This window comes from Teleopsis dalmanni, chromosome 2, assembly GCF_002237135.1.
Source record: "Teleopsis dalmanni isolate 2A chromosome 2, ASM223713v2, whole genome shotgun sequence".
NCBI classification, from domain to species: domain Eukaryota; kingdom Metazoa; phylum Arthropoda; class Insecta; order Diptera; family Diopsidae; genus Teleopsis; species Teleopsis dalmanni.
This window is the reverse complement of record NC_051847.1, coordinates 147,327,431-147,341,844: the sequence shown is the minus strand read 5'-3', so window position 1 is coordinate 147,341,844 and position 14,414 is coordinate 147,327,431. Positions and strand designations below refer to the sequence as shown.

The 14,414-nt window shown below is 29.4% G+C and overlaps 3 protein-coding genes across 4 annotated transcripts; 1 reads left to right on the top strand and 2 right to left on the bottom strand.

Annotated features, from left to right (window-relative positions):
* Positions 1 to 758: 758 nt before the first annotated feature.
* Positions 759 to 8,101, bottom strand: LOC119683988 (synaptotagmin-4). The gene is made up of 4 exons (XM_038097897.1): positions 7,664 to 8,101; positions 2,990 to 4,116; positions 2,855 to 2,929; positions 759 to 1,050 (listed from the first exon to the last, which is right to left on the bottom strand). Exons 1-4 carry the CDS (start codon positions 7,704 to 7,706, stop codon positions 931 to 933), a joined length of 1,365 nt encoding a protein of 454 aa, XP_037953825.1. The 5' UTR covers positions 7,707 to 8,101; the 3' UTR covers positions 759 to 930.
* Positions 8,102 to 9,636: 1,535 nt separating this feature from the next.
* On the bottom strand, positions 9,637 to 11,700 carry LOC119681733 (methionine synthase reductase). Of its 2 annotated transcripts, XM_038095000.1 has the most exons (4): positions 11,662 to 11,700; positions 11,429 to 11,584; positions 11,178 to 11,339; positions 9,637 to 11,110 (listed from the first exon to the last, which is right to left on the bottom strand). In XM_038095000.1, the coding sequence occupies exons 2-4, from the start codon at positions 11,558 to 11,560 to the stop codon at positions 9,977 to 9,979; spliced, it is 1,428 nt and encodes a 475-aa protein (XP_037950928.1). In that variant the 5' UTR covers positions 11,561 to 11,584; positions 11,662 to 11,700; the 3' UTR covers positions 9,637 to 9,976. The 2 variants fall into 2 exon arrangements, with proteins under 2 accessions (XP_037950928.1, XP_037950929.1); XM_038095001.1 differs by lacking the exon at positions 11,662 to 11,700 and having other exon boundaries at positions 11,429 to 11,625.
* A 1,187-nt stretch (positions 11,701 to 12,887) lies between these two features.
* LOC119684249 (tetratricopeptide repeat protein 1) lies at positions 12,888 to 13,968 on the top strand. The gene is made up of 2 exons (XM_038098255.1): positions 12,888 to 13,522; positions 13,576 to 13,968. Exons 1-2 carry the CDS (start codon positions 12,996 to 12,998, stop codon positions 13,862 to 13,864), a joined length of 816 nt encoding a protein of 271 aa, XP_037954183.1. The 5' UTR covers positions 12,888 to 12,995; the 3' UTR covers positions 13,865 to 13,968.
* The last annotated feature ends 446 nt before the right edge of the window (positions 13,969 to 14,414 follow it).

Here is a 14,414-nt window from a genome sequence, read left to right as displayed (position 1 = left end):
CATTTAAAGCATGAAATAAAAAAATAAAAAACACATCTCAACTAAAATATAATTACAATAGTTTTAAATTATTTGTTTTTCTTTGATTAGGTGGAAATAAGAGTATTTTGTTGCTGAATCCTTACATATATATGTATTTATATATATGTTATTATTTAGATATATAAATACATGAGTATCTATAATAAATATTTCTTACGTTTATATATATATTTCTCTAAATTTTCTAATATATTTAAAGTAATATTATTTATGCACTTACAATGTCTTCTTACAGTGATGTAGATTATACCAAACAAAAAGTTTTTTTAAAACTAAATATCAAAAATAATATCATAAGTATATATAATATATATCATAATTAATATTATATTATTTTTAAATGCTTAAAATAATGATATTATAAATTTTTATATTATTTCATTGTTTATATCATCAATCTGTTACTTGGTTTTAATTTTATTTTTATTTTAATTTTATTTCGCTACAACTAATTTTAATACCAGACCACAACACACTTATAAATATTGTATATATACGTATATACATATATATATATATATATATATATATTTAGCATTTTATATACGCCAACTGTTTTTTTAATAATATATACTGCCTATTATTTACTTTAATTATTTAGAATAATTTTAAAATTCTTTGGTTAATAGATTATTTTGTCATCGTTATAAATACATTAATTGCATATATTGTAATATTTGTAATAGCATATATATTTGAAGATATTTCTTTATATATATATATTGTATATATATTTTTAATTTCATTATATGAATTTTGTGTTTGTGTTGGTTTTCTGCTGGTTTAAAATGTGCCACCTAAATTTTGTTTTTCATCTTCTAAAAATTTCTGCTCTAAATTTTACAACAAATTTCAAATAATCGACGATTTTGTTTTAAATTTTTTTTTTTACTCGTTCAGTTTGTGCCATTCTGCAATTTGTCTTCTGGGAGAATTGCAAACTTCGTTCCAATGATTTAAGGCCGTACCGCCAGAATTTGGTCCACCAAGTTCGAGTCTGCCAATAACCTGGAAAAAATTACAGTTTTAGAAATCATAAAATTCGTTAAACAGTTTTCAATAAGAAAATGCAAAATTCTTAGATTAAAATTCTTATTAGATTCTAAAATTCAGTGAAATAGAGAGTGAGATTTGAAGCCACTAAAACCACTTTCCATAGTAATGTGGAAATTTCATTCAAGTAATCAGGGGAGACATATTGAGCAAGAGGCCTAATACCTAGCGGACTAGGTTTATCTAAACCAGTGTCGCTGCATATTTATATAGTTAGCTCAGAATGAGGAAATACATATAGAGGTTTTTCGAATACTAATGTTTAGAGGTTTTTCGAATAAATTCATTTTATATAATTTAAATTAATAGAATTTTGGACTGATCATACAGCTGTTTCGAGTATTGCCAAATACCCATCATCAGTGGTATTGGAAATAATTCTTGTATTTAATTATACGTAAATAATTAATTGAGACTGCAAGTATCAGGAATTGAACTCGTACCCTGCCAAACTTGCTGTGTTTGTATAAGAACGAAATCATAAATCAGCTATAGTATAATTGAATTAATTAATCATAATTATATTTTTAATTGTTAAATTTCAATACTATTCTGTTTGTAAAAATATATATTGAATGGAAACTCTCGTTAGGTCAACTAGCTTCATTTTACGTTTTCAGTATCTCCAGCAGCTTTAGATCCATCGGCTGAAATTAAGGACATCTATTACGCAGCTGAAATGGTAAATTACTATAATCTATAGTAAATTATACTATAGCAATGTTTACATTTACACAGATAGCTGCTTCGAGTTCTAGAGACGATATGAAGAACAATAAATATGTGCCACTTATCTCTTAATGAGATACATGAAGCAAACAACAATTATTTAATATGCAGCAGGGAAGCATATTTAATGTAACTTTGTGAAAAACTGTACAACTAATGAGCTGACTATACTCAGCACTTTCCTCTCGGAAATGATAATAACATTAAAGCTAAGAATCACGTCTGTATTACGTCTGTATGATGTTATCATACAAAAAATAACTTCAAAAGTAGAAAACGGCTAACCGATTGAATGAAACGATAATAACATTAAATCTAACAATCACGGTAGTTTCCTTTCAAGATGTTATCACACAAAGAAAAAACTTCAAAGGTAGAATGAATTTGCAGAATGACAGGTCAGGGTGTGGTGTGATATCGCATGAGAGAATTTCTTTATTTTTGGGATTTAAATGGAGAATTTATTGTCACATATGATATTTTAAACACAACGAAAATAATGAGATAAAGTACTCTGGTATATATGCACATAAATTTATTATAAATATTCCTTGCTCAAAAAAATTTTTCTATGTGATTTATTCAAAATATTCTATACCTTTCTTAAACTTAACTTAAAATCATCACAGGAATCTAAAAAGGACACAGTAAACTAAAACACCACCTCACGAGACTGGGTATATATACGGATGCTAACTGTAGATTCTGCAAAGAAAATAAAGAGTCAGCCACACATGTGCTTTTAGAGTATCCTGCGGTAATGCACACACGGAATAGACTCCTGGTTATGTATACCCTTGCGAAAGAGGCTATAAAACTCTGTTTTATTGAAGCAGCAGGGCTAAGACTAAGAAGGGGGCACAATTGACACATTGGTCGCAGAGCCACATCCCTTCTTAATATTAAATAACAATAATACTTGTGCTCTTTAACTCTTTATAATTATAATACTTCACTGAATATAATAATCTTTGTACCATGTTTATCTATGTTACCCATATAAATGAAAAGCAATATAAAAAACACTCACTTCGTTTTTAGTGACGCGATCCCAGTCAAGTAACATTAATTCAAGTGAAACGCCATCAAGTGTAGCCCCCGAACCCTGTAATAATTATAAGGTTTATGTATAAATTTGAAAGTTATGAAATTCATTTCTACTCACCTCAGCAGCTGGTATATCGAACGCAAAACTCTCATTGAAGACTGGACTAAGAGTACGTTTCTTGACATGAGTTTTTTTCTTAGCAATACGTTGACCATTGTAGAGTAAATATATTTTAACATAAGGATCGGCCAAACCAGTGACATCCATGCGTGGTAGATTACGTGCCTTCAAGAGAACTACAGTCAAACGTCCAGCAGCTGGTTGCCAGCAAAGAGAAATCAACAATTCACCACGTCCCTGTGCGCGTATCTTTAAACTACGTGGTTGTATTTCCTTGCTAATGGAGAGAGCTTCCTTTGATATGTCACCAATTTCAATCGAAGATAATGGACACACAACTTCACCAATAACATCATCACGTGAATAACGATCAAAGCTCAGTATGACAAAATGCAACGACATGTTTTGTAGATCATTGATATTGAGACCATAAAAAGTAAAGTCTTCATCGTAAACAGGATTGCGTGTATTACGCACAACACGAGTTTTTACTTTGTGTTGTTTCTCTGGCAATAATTGCAATTTTACATAAGGATCGGTTGCAGCTTGTGTACGTCCGTTCACTCCATTTGGTATATCACCACCACCCTTGCAGGGCAAACCGCGGCAACGTATAATCGAAACCATAAGTGCATTACGTTCAGCCAAATAGCGCAACTTAAAATAGATGGTACCAAGTTTTCCATATTGATCAGTATTGGGGATGTCCTTGCCATTACAAACTATTGAATCCTCCATATGGTTTTTACCGTGTATAACAGTAGGGCTTTGTGCTTCGACGGGAGACAATTTCTGTTCGACATTTAACTTATTTTGCTTTGGTTGCACTTCATCCTCTTCAACATATTTAATGGTTGGTGCTGAAATTGGTGATGTTGTTTGGTCTTGCATAGGTTGTAGTATACCCAACTGTTTGTTGCCTGTCGGTGATGGTGATTTTTTTAAATATTGAGGTGGTTGCCCACTTGGAGACCGAACAGCAGTCGGACGACGTGTTGGTTGAAATGGAAATGTTGCATCATGTTGATTTTGCTTTTTATTACGGGCACGCATTTGCTTGGCACATACACAAGCTACTGCTGATAGAACAGCAGCCGCCGTGAGACCAAGAATGGCTGGAAGTACTGAAAAAGAGAGGGAGACAGAGTAGACGAATAAAATATTATAAATTCATAAACCTTTATTTTAACGACAAGCATATACATATGTAACTATGTTATATCAATAACATAACTAAGACCATAGTTGGACTAACTAGCATATCGTTCAATACCTTCTTTGATCGCTTTTACGTATTACTAAAATCAAATTGTTGTATTATTGTTATAAAAGCCTATTTTTATATTGAATCGATCAGTTATCTATGTTTTTTGTATGTATAGTATCAGTGGCGTAACTACATTTTTTAGGCCTGTAAGCAAATTCTAACTAAGGGGCCCCTACCAACATACTAAGGGGCCCCTCTTTTTATACTGTTTACACGAAAAAATGTGAAAAGGATATATAAGGTTTGTCAAGATTTTCGTAACGCATTAAAAGAAACGTCGGAAATACCATTAAGTATATATCAGTACAATATATATATACTTTTTCAGTTCAAACTACTCTCTCAGCTTTTGAACTCTTCGAATGAAACTTTACACACATACTTTTCGGGAGCCGACCCTTTTCACCATTTGATTTGATTGAAATTGGACGTCTATTTCTTGTAGCTGTGATATAAACTTAACAATCGGAAATGAGGTTTCTCCGTTTTTAATAAAGGTGTTCAAATGGAATTTGATGTATACAGTACTGATATTTGCAAAAGACAACGTACAAAATTATTTTCAAATGGATTTAAATCTAGATATAGCTTCCATATAAGTCTCTCGATTAAGACACATATTTTTTTTAGAAAAACTTTTTTATTTTATAAATAGGTTTAATATTTTATTTGAACTACATACATATTATGTACTTTAAATTTAAAATTTACGTATCTTTTATAAAATGCAATATGAAGTTATTCCAATAAAAAACGTTTTGTCCCACTTTTGAGAATTTATTAAAAATAAATACAATGAATACAAACATTTATAGTGGGGCCCCCTAAATTCGGGGGCCCGAAAGCGTTGCTTCCAGTTGCTTCCCTGTAGTTACGCCACTGTATAGTATTGACTATTGGGTTTAAAAACTCGGAATAATAACTTTGAAATTGGCATGAAATTTTTTTATTATCTTCTCTACTGTAATTCGTAATAAATCTTTACCTTACGAGAGGGAGTTTCAACTAGTAACAAGAAAAAAATCTCCAGGCCATATTAACCAAATAGACCGAATTGGTTTTAAAAGTAAATATTTTTCTGTACTGTAAAGAAAGTAAAATATTTATAGAAATATAGTATCAAGTGGAAAAAAGATAAGAGAAGGCGTAAACTCTAACAAACCCATTAGTTATCTAAAGTGATTGCTGAAGCTAAGTCTTACAACTCAACATTTAGATTTTTATGATAAAATAAATATTTCGACATTCAAAAATTTCAAGAATTCTAATTATAAATAGAAATAGAAAATTTATTAGTATTATTACAAGAAGAGAAATGACCTCATGCCAATATAGAATAATGGTGAACTGATTAAATCGCATTGCTCAGATTACTAAACATCACTAAAACATCAGAAATCATCTAATGGCAACATTTAAATTAATAGAATATAGGTATATTTTTTTTCTTGACGTTATTTGTTTGAAATCTCTTTTTAAAAAACTATCAAATGAGATTGCGATTCTATAATATTATTTTAATCCATTTTGGGACTTAGAAAATTTAAAAATATTAATCATGATGTATTCTATTTTGAAATTTATCATTGAAAACGCAAATAATATTTTATGAAAGGCTTATTAGATATTAGACCTCCACCACTGCTAAAAGATGAAGTACTACTCATTATGATTTTTGATTATTTTTTTTGTTTTTTGTTCAGCTTTTATAAAATAATGACAATAACCCATAAAATTCGTAACTTAATTTACTGAAATTTTTAAATATTTCGAAGATTACATTCAGTAAGAAAGATTATGCTAGATTACAGTGACAATCACAAAAAATTCCAATTTATTTAGACAGACTGGTTTACTATAATTAAGCCCATTTGTAGAAACACATAGTGAAAGAGGGCCTAATGAAAAAAATACCAGAAATTTTTATCTATTACATTTGGAATAAATTCCTACGAAATTTAAGTTAAAAAGGAATATTTTGTATATATTTATTTATTAACAAACAAAGAAATCGTAAAAAACATTAATACTCTTTTTTTATTCAACAAAATTATATTAGTATGCATCAGCTATTTCTATAATATCAGTACTTCTTGAATTTTTTCTTCCCACTCTTTTAAAAACATCCATTTTAACTTCTTGTTTTTTATAAACGTCTTTATTACGTTGATATTAATATCATTTAAGATACTTATTAGAGTTGATATTCTTAAACTTTCATATGCTTGGATGACACCTTAAATAAGTTTTTAGCTCCTCAGTTGAAGCAGAAGAGAATAATTTATATACGTATGTACATTTTAAAAATAATCTTGATACATAAATTGAGGTCTTAAGTTGCGCACCTAGAACAATATCTATCTATCATTAACCTATCCTATCTATTACCTATCTACTAATAATGAATTATGTAAACATTTTGATCCTTAAATACAACTTCAAAGTAGATATTAATAACATTAAATTGTTAACAGCTAAACCAGTGATAGGCGGGCGTAAAACAATAGAGTTGATGTGGCGTGTACCTATCATACATTATTTAGGCTGAATTGTATTATCTTTGGCTTGTTTGCTTATAGTGCAAAAGCATATTAATAAAGCAGTAATGGGTCAAACTGGCCTGCAAATAACTAATATGAAAGACCCTATTTGAAGAAAGAAAAGCTGTCGTGTAGATGCATGCTAATAATAAATATATGTTATATACAATATCTGTTATAAGAAGATTGAAATAAAGTGTATCTTAGAAATAGCTTGCTGATGGTCAACGATTCTTCACATACGTATATGTACATGTAGTTGGCTAACATCACTTGCATAGCTATTGGAACATTTGTCCAATTTATGTATTAAAAAACAACCATATAAAATTTATTTATCAACTTGGTGTTGCTATTTTCGGGTAACTATGTTCTTCTTAATAAACAATAAAGGACTTTTATCAATAACTATAATTGGCATTTTCATCAAATTTTGTGTGTGTATCTTTGAACAACAACCTGCCTCCTACATAATGTAGCTTTTTTTAACACCCCTTTATTCTATTTATAATAAATAATTTTATTTTAGATATTATTCACAGTTCAAAAGTGTGTTTATATTTTTAACTAGATATTACGCTAACAGCTTGATATGTATTTCAAGTTCTATATATTAGGTTAAATATATTAGATTTCTTTTAATAATAAACACATTAGTAGAAACTGGGCAATGAAACACTCTTAATTTTAATTTTTAAATTGGAAAAGGGGAACTCCAATGATACCTTTCATATCTGTATAGCTGGTTAAATATTATGCATTTATTAAATAATAAATAGTTAAAAATTAATAGTGTTTAAATTTAAAAATTGTGTGTTTAAGTACTGAAACTATTATTTAAATTAATTATTTGAAATTACTTACTTGTTTCCATTGCGCCCATATCGGGGCTATATTCATCACCCATCGCCTCTGCTTTATATTTATAGACCAGTTAAAATTTAATAAAATTCCTTATTAGTCAGCAGTCAAATTATATGCCTTCTCGTCTAAAAATCTCGGTTATATTGTGAAAGCGTAAAAAAGTAGCTGTGGGATACGTAAAAATTTGCAAATAAATCGACGTTATTGATTTTTCACGTAATGTAAACTACGTCTTCGCACTGCAGAGGAAACTCAACCCCTTGCACACGAACCGTTTAGGACGACGTAAGAGGAAAACACCAAGTATGAATCACACAATAAATTTTTTCTCGCATATATCTATACACATATATGTATGTCTATATGCATATGTATGGAAATATAATAATGCTTCTGGTATTTTTAAGAAATAATTTTCAAGTTCAATGAAATTCTTTTATGAGTTTCTTAGCACTTTACCGTTAATAAAATTCAAAATTCTTATGCAAATTTATTTACAGTGTAGTTTTTTAATTCGAAAATTAAGAAAATATGTTCTTATATTTTAATTTTTTATAACTTTTTTTTTATCCTTAAACACAAAAAATATGTTTGCTACAGAAAAATTAATTATATTTTCTACATATTTTTAACTAGTTTCAATATTTTTTATTTTGTAAATATTTTTTTCACTGTTTTTTCGATAATTTTCTAAATATTTTATTAATTATTTTCATATGAAAATAATAAAAAATTTCATTTATTTTGGAACGCAGTTTAAGTTAAAAACACTCGCTCGGTACATTCGCAGTCAATTGTAAATTCGCTGAAGTAATCTTTGCTCAGCTTGTCTCTATACGCAAAAATCATTAAATTCGCACATGCGTGGTATGGCGGAGTGTAGGGTGAGCAAACTGGCAGCTTGAGACTTTGAGAGGTCTTCGGAAAAACCACTGACATTTGACACTTTGTTTACATAGGCCATTGCATTGAAATGCGCTCTGTTTTTGTTGTTGTTTGCGCTAATGTCATAACAGACATTTTGTCTCTCAGTAAAGTTTTGGGAATTTAAACAAAACTTTGTGTCGATTTGGTAACACTCTACGATTTTACAAAACTTTTCCTAATATTTAAACTTTAAATTAATAATTAATCTTAAAGAATTTCAAAGTTAAAAAAAATTATATAAATTTATTTACAATTTATTGTTGAAAAATGACCCAATTAAATTTATATTTTTTTGTACAGTCTGATTGGTCAATATTAATTGGTCTATAGGACACATGAAGATGACTATACCTAGACTATAGTCGAAATATCGGTAATATCGCCAGCTAAAAATTGCACAAAGCCAGGCTCTGAGAAGACTTTTCAAGGTACCATGCTACATTAAGACGAATGACATCCTCAAAATTGATCCGATCAAAAAATACATAAAGGATACAGCCCTGAAATTATTTACGAAAACTGACAGGCTTAGCAACACCGGGTGAGGTCAATTATTGCTTAGTCTGATGAAGTGATAAACGTAGAAAGTGTAGAAAGGGATTATGAAGAAACCTCGCAGTTAATAGAGAGAAAAAGTGCTCAAGTGCACTGACTCAACTAGTCTCAACATAATAATATATCAGTTTTAAATAAAAACAATATCATTAAATTAAATATATTGTATAGTAAATATATTTTTTATATAGTTGACGTCGTTCAGGAATGTTAAAAACATTATAGAAAAATATAACTACAGCTTTTAGCTGTAACGTTTACATTGACAAACAATTTTGACATGGCAGATATTCTTTGGAAAGTATTAGTCCTTTATCAGAAGTTCTTTGACTTTTGTGACTTTATCAAAATTTTGTGACTTCCATCTATATGGTTATACATCTATCTACACTTTTGAATAACAACTGATGTGCAATTTTAAATGGGAATTCTGAAAAATGAACATAATTTATATATTTTTATTTTATTTTATTTTATTTAATTTTTTAATTTTCAAGACTAAAACTTTACTTTCGATATTAACATTTGATATTAATATATCCGCCTATCCCATGTTATTATGTGCAATGAAAAAATATATCTGTTGTCATTGTATCACACTTTCCATTCTAATTCAATTACACCTTGAGGTCCCGTCATATCTTTTTATCTTCATCAAAGATAATTAATATTTGTTTACTAAAAGTATAGTGCTTTTATTTAATCTCGATAATAATTTTTCTCTTTGAGGAACATTTTTTTATACAATTTCTGTAAGAAATGCAATTTTAATTTGGTTCTCTCATTTTATTTGGAATCGAATTTATATTATTTTTTTAAGGGCGTTTGCAGCTACGTCCATATATCCTCAACATATTTGCCGTGTTTTTCATAATCTTTAATTAATTCAGTTCCTTCATCTTTGCTTATTCCTAACTTTTCAGTTAAACACTCCGTAATTGCTCCTTTGATGGACTTTGAGATATGCGCACCATCAGCACAAATGTACAAAATTGTGTCGCGGTGCAACAAGAATTTTACAAATTCATCAACGTTCGCTTTAATTTGGTCCTGGACATAATGATACTGAGCATCTTTCTCGCGTGATAAACTCTCAAAGTATCTATCTAAAATGTTTTCAGTTGCATACTCCTTCAGTTTTTTTCTATAGATCACACTTTCCATTCTTTTTGCACCAACAAACAACCATGTTTTGCCTAATTTTTTTTCATTTTCGTTTTCAAGGTACAACTGCTTTTTATACTCCAAAAAACCAATGAAAGGTGCTAAACCCGTACCGATACCTATCAGTATTTGTTGACTGGTATGTGCGACCTCAGGCGTATATCTAAACCTATTCGTATTACGAAAATACATTAACACACTTTTTGGCTCATTGGGGAATTCTCTAGTTTCTGCTCCCAATCTTTTCAACATACTTGTTGCAACACCTGGTGTATGTTGTAACACAGAAAATACGATTTTAATTTCATTATCATGTCCATTGGGGCTATTGGAAATGCTGTAAGCACGTGGAAATAAACGAGGTAAATTCTCGATCAACATTAAAAGTGTTGGTTTACATGAAGTACACAATAACAGTATATCTAAGAAATTTAAGCCTTTTTCTAGTATCAACTCATTGTAAAAGTGGTTGCCCTCTTTAGAAGATAAACAATTAAGGAAATTAGCTTCTTCGGCAAAACTGCAGCAACTGGCTAGAACGCTTAGAAACTGCTTTGTTGGTACTGCACGCAAATTCAAGCAGTCGGTGAGAATTTCATGTGGTGTAGTCTTATCTTCTGGTATGTGCAAAGGTAATTTAGCTTTGCTATTTTGAGTTGTGGAGAGGGGCCGAAATTTACAATACTTGTTTGCGTTTTCATCTAAGCCCATCAATATAATGGCTTGCATTACATCAAGTTTTGAGTTTTTGGGCACAATGGCAATGGTATCCCCAGCCTGATAGTCCACTTTATTGTTGTGCTGAAGATATAACATCGTATTAAATGTAATTTTATCTAATAGTAATTATATGAGTATAAATACGTACATTTAGTGTAAGTTCGAAAACTTCTTTCACCGTTTGGTCTTCACACTTTTTAACCAATGTCTTGATATTCCGTATATCAGCGGTAAATAAGCCACTGCGCGCGAATGGAAATGTTAATTGCTTACATTTTTGTTGACCATGCAAAGGATGTTCGGAAATGGGCTAAAATTATACAAATGTAACAATTTCTGTTTGAAAACCATGTGCAATATGTGTACATATATCAAATAATTTTTATTGGACTCTCTCACCTCAACGACTTTTTCCTTCTCATCATAGTAAATCAATTCAAAGTTTGGTTGCCGTAATTTAAATGGAGTATATTTCTCTAGTATATAATTTTCTATATTTATTTTCAAGATTGATTCATCAGCTTGCGACATTATTTTGCTTTTGAAAAAACCACACTAAAAATTTGTTATGGTTGCCATGTATCAAAAATTATTTTTCTACATTTTTTTTATATAGTAATTAATATACTAACCAGTAAGACTTATTCGTTACTTTAAAATAAAATGAACACAAGATAACTAATAGAAAAAAATTTTTGTATTTATGTTATTACATATATTATGATCTTTTAAATTGTTATATAAATTAAGTAAAAATACACAAGAAGAATTTTTTACAAAATTTGCTGATGCAATTTTTATAATAACTAACTTCATAAAATTTTTGTTATTAATTTTTAACTTTTTACAAAATTTTTGATATTAATTAGTTACGAAATTCAACAATGTTAACTACGTTCAAATGAAAAAAAATTTAAATCTAAATTTAAATGTTTACCATATTGTGTATTTTATTGTGTATTTTATGAAGGTAATTTTGTAAAATCTTAATGAAAGTAAATACATATCACCACACCGATTTAATTTATTTAGCGTAATTCCCACTTCTCTAGTAAGTTGATTTTTCACGAAAAATAAATATCACAAGAAAACGTGAGAAAAAATGCTATATAAGGAATAAAATATTTACAATAAATTCAGTATCCTACAAATATTTAAATTATCCTATTTAATATATATTTATCCTACAAATATTTATTTACTTGTACAAATATTTCAGCTTTAGAAATCAAGACAGCAAATTGGTTTGTGTTTACAGGCATCATTTGCAAATCGACCGTCGTCTAACTTGGTTGAAATGTATTGCGTCATTTACTGCTTTTCGGTAAGATGTGATTAAAACCTTGACTTTTAGAATAAACGATCAATGCATTTCTTTTTAAATCGCTCAATATATCATCTACTTCTTCTTCGACTTCTTCTTCCGCGCAGATTATATTTTCCATATGCTACTTACAATCAAGTCATTCTATCTTGTTTGTTATTTATCAAAATGTTAACAATTTTGCTATTTTCACTGAATTTTGGTATAATATTGATATATATTTCAGATTTTCTTTTGTTTTCACAATAACTTAAAAATTCATCATTCAGCTGATTTTACTAGCTAACGCTTCATTCATTCATTCAAAACGCTTGATTAGCCGAAATGCCCTTTAAAAAAAATATGTCGTTAATCTAATTTAGCTATTTGCAATTAATTTGATAAAGTAATATATATTACATAGCGATCATTTTTGATTATAGGACTACTGTTTAATTATTTTTTTAAGATTACTTGCCACAATTAAAAAAGTTATTTTAAAAGTGACTACTCATTACGAACACACACCACAGTTTCGATAACTGTCACTTCAATGCAATGTGAGATTTACCATCTCTAGGCAACTGTCAAAATGAATAACAACAAAATATACGTAGAGTAATAGTTTTTTAAGAATTTATAATTATTGGAATTTGTGTAATTATGGATAAACCAAGAGTTATACAGCTCGATAAGAGTGATGACGAATATGAAGATGCTTTAAACTATGCAGCAAATAGTCAGGATGACACAGCCGAAATTGATGAGTTAACCAAACAACAAAGTGAGCTTCACCTATCGAGTGTCGCAGAGGGCGATGACAAAGAATTTAGTGATGGCAATGGTTCTGTTGCAGAGGCTGGTGATGATGACATGAATGAAGGATTTGAAGACATGTTACGAGAAAATGAGAATAATATGACTGCCGAAGAACTGCAACAAAACAAAGAAAAAGCTGATCAATTAAAATTAGAAGGTAATGAGTTCTTCAAAAATGGTGATGCAGAGCGCGCCGTGGAAGTTTATAGCGAAGCAATAAAGCTTTGTCCTACAACATATACCAAAGAACGTGCTGTACTGTATGGTAATCGGGCTGCTGCAAAAATTAAATTAGATGCGAAAAAATCTGCAATTGATGATTGCACAGCATCTATAAAATTGTGGCCGGAATATGTGCGCGCTATTTTAAGGTAGAATTCTCAAATTATTGTCATATTTCATATACATAAATATATTTATTTAGACGTGGTAAACTATATGAACTAGAGGATAAACTTGATGAAGCACTAGAAGACTATAAAAAAGTTAATGAATTAGATCGTAGTCAACGTGAAGCAATAGAAGGTATGATGCGGTTACCACCATTAATACAAGAGCGCAACGAACGTATGAAGGAAGAGATGTTGTCTAAGCTTAAGGATCTAGGCAATATGGTATTGAAACCATTTGGTCTCTCAACAAATAACTTCAAAATGCAACAGGATCCTAATACGGGCTCATATTCAGTGAATTTCGTTCAAAAACCCAATTAAGTTACTAAATTTAAGTTAATTCCTATATGTTTTTGATTTATATTTTTTACATAAAATATTAGGGCAATAAATATTTTACGATAGAAAGGAAAAGTTGTAATATCTATTATTTGTATAAAGTATCTGTTATGTATGAGAAATTTGAAAATATTTCAAAAAAAACTAAGAGCCGATGTAATAGTCATAACTTAAGTCTTCTTAATATTGACCTTTGTCATCAAAATTAGTGGCTTAAGCATACCATTAGTCATATAATGAACATTGGTTAAAATAAAAATCTCTGTTTTAAATTAAAACAAACAAATGAGACTATGTGATTTTCAACAATATTGCCGACCGTCTTTTATGAATTCGTTCTGTGATTTTATTTACTTTTATTATAAAACGAAATCGTACTTAACTTATAATTATCATTTTAAAGTAACGACTGCAAAAAAGGCCCTATGTTTTGTCAGTAAAGTATGTAACGGCTTAAAGGGGAAAGCACTAAATTTTTTACAAGTTGCTTATAATATGACGTAGCACACTAATACACTTCGTTTCATAAAAA

What these genes read in the sequence shown, in the direction of transcription:
- LOC119681733 (XM_038095000.1), bottom strand. Translation starts at nt 11,560, where the DNA reads ATGTCGCAAGCTGATGAATCAATCTTGAAAATAAATATAGAAAATTAT. An exon ending in AGAAGGAAAAAGTCGTTGAG is followed by an intron (nt 11,340 to 11,428) that starts GTGAGAGAGTCC and finishes GTATAATTTTAG; the next exon opens with CCCATTTCCGAACATCCTTT. An exon ending in TTTTCGAACTTACACTAAAT is followed by an intron (nt 11,111 to 11,177) that starts GTACGTATTTAT and finishes TTATATCTTCAG; the next exon opens with CACAACAATAAAGTGGACTA.
- LOC119683988 (XM_038097897.1), bottom strand. Translation starts at nt 7,706, where the DNA reads ATGGGTGATGAATATAGCCCCGATATGGGCGCAATGGAAACAA. An exon ending in TATGGGCGCAATGGAAACAA is followed by an intron (nt 4,117 to 7,663) that starts GTAAGTAATTTC and finishes TCTCTTTTTCAG; the next exon opens with TACTTCCAGCCATTCTTGGT. An exon ending in ATCGCGTCACTAAAAACGAA is followed by an intron (nt 1,051 to 2,854) that starts GTGAGTGTTTTT and finishes AATTTTTTCCAG; the next exon opens with GTTATTGGCAGACTCGAACT.
- LOC119684249 (XM_038098255.1), top strand. Translation starts at nt 12,996, where the DNA reads ATGGATAAACCAAGAGTTATACAGCTCGATAAGAGTGATGACGAATAT. An exon ending in TATGTGCGCGCTATTTTAAG is followed by an intron (nt 13,523 to 13,575) that starts GTAGAATTCTCA and finishes ATATTTATTTAG; the next exon opens with ACGTGGTAAACTATATGAAC.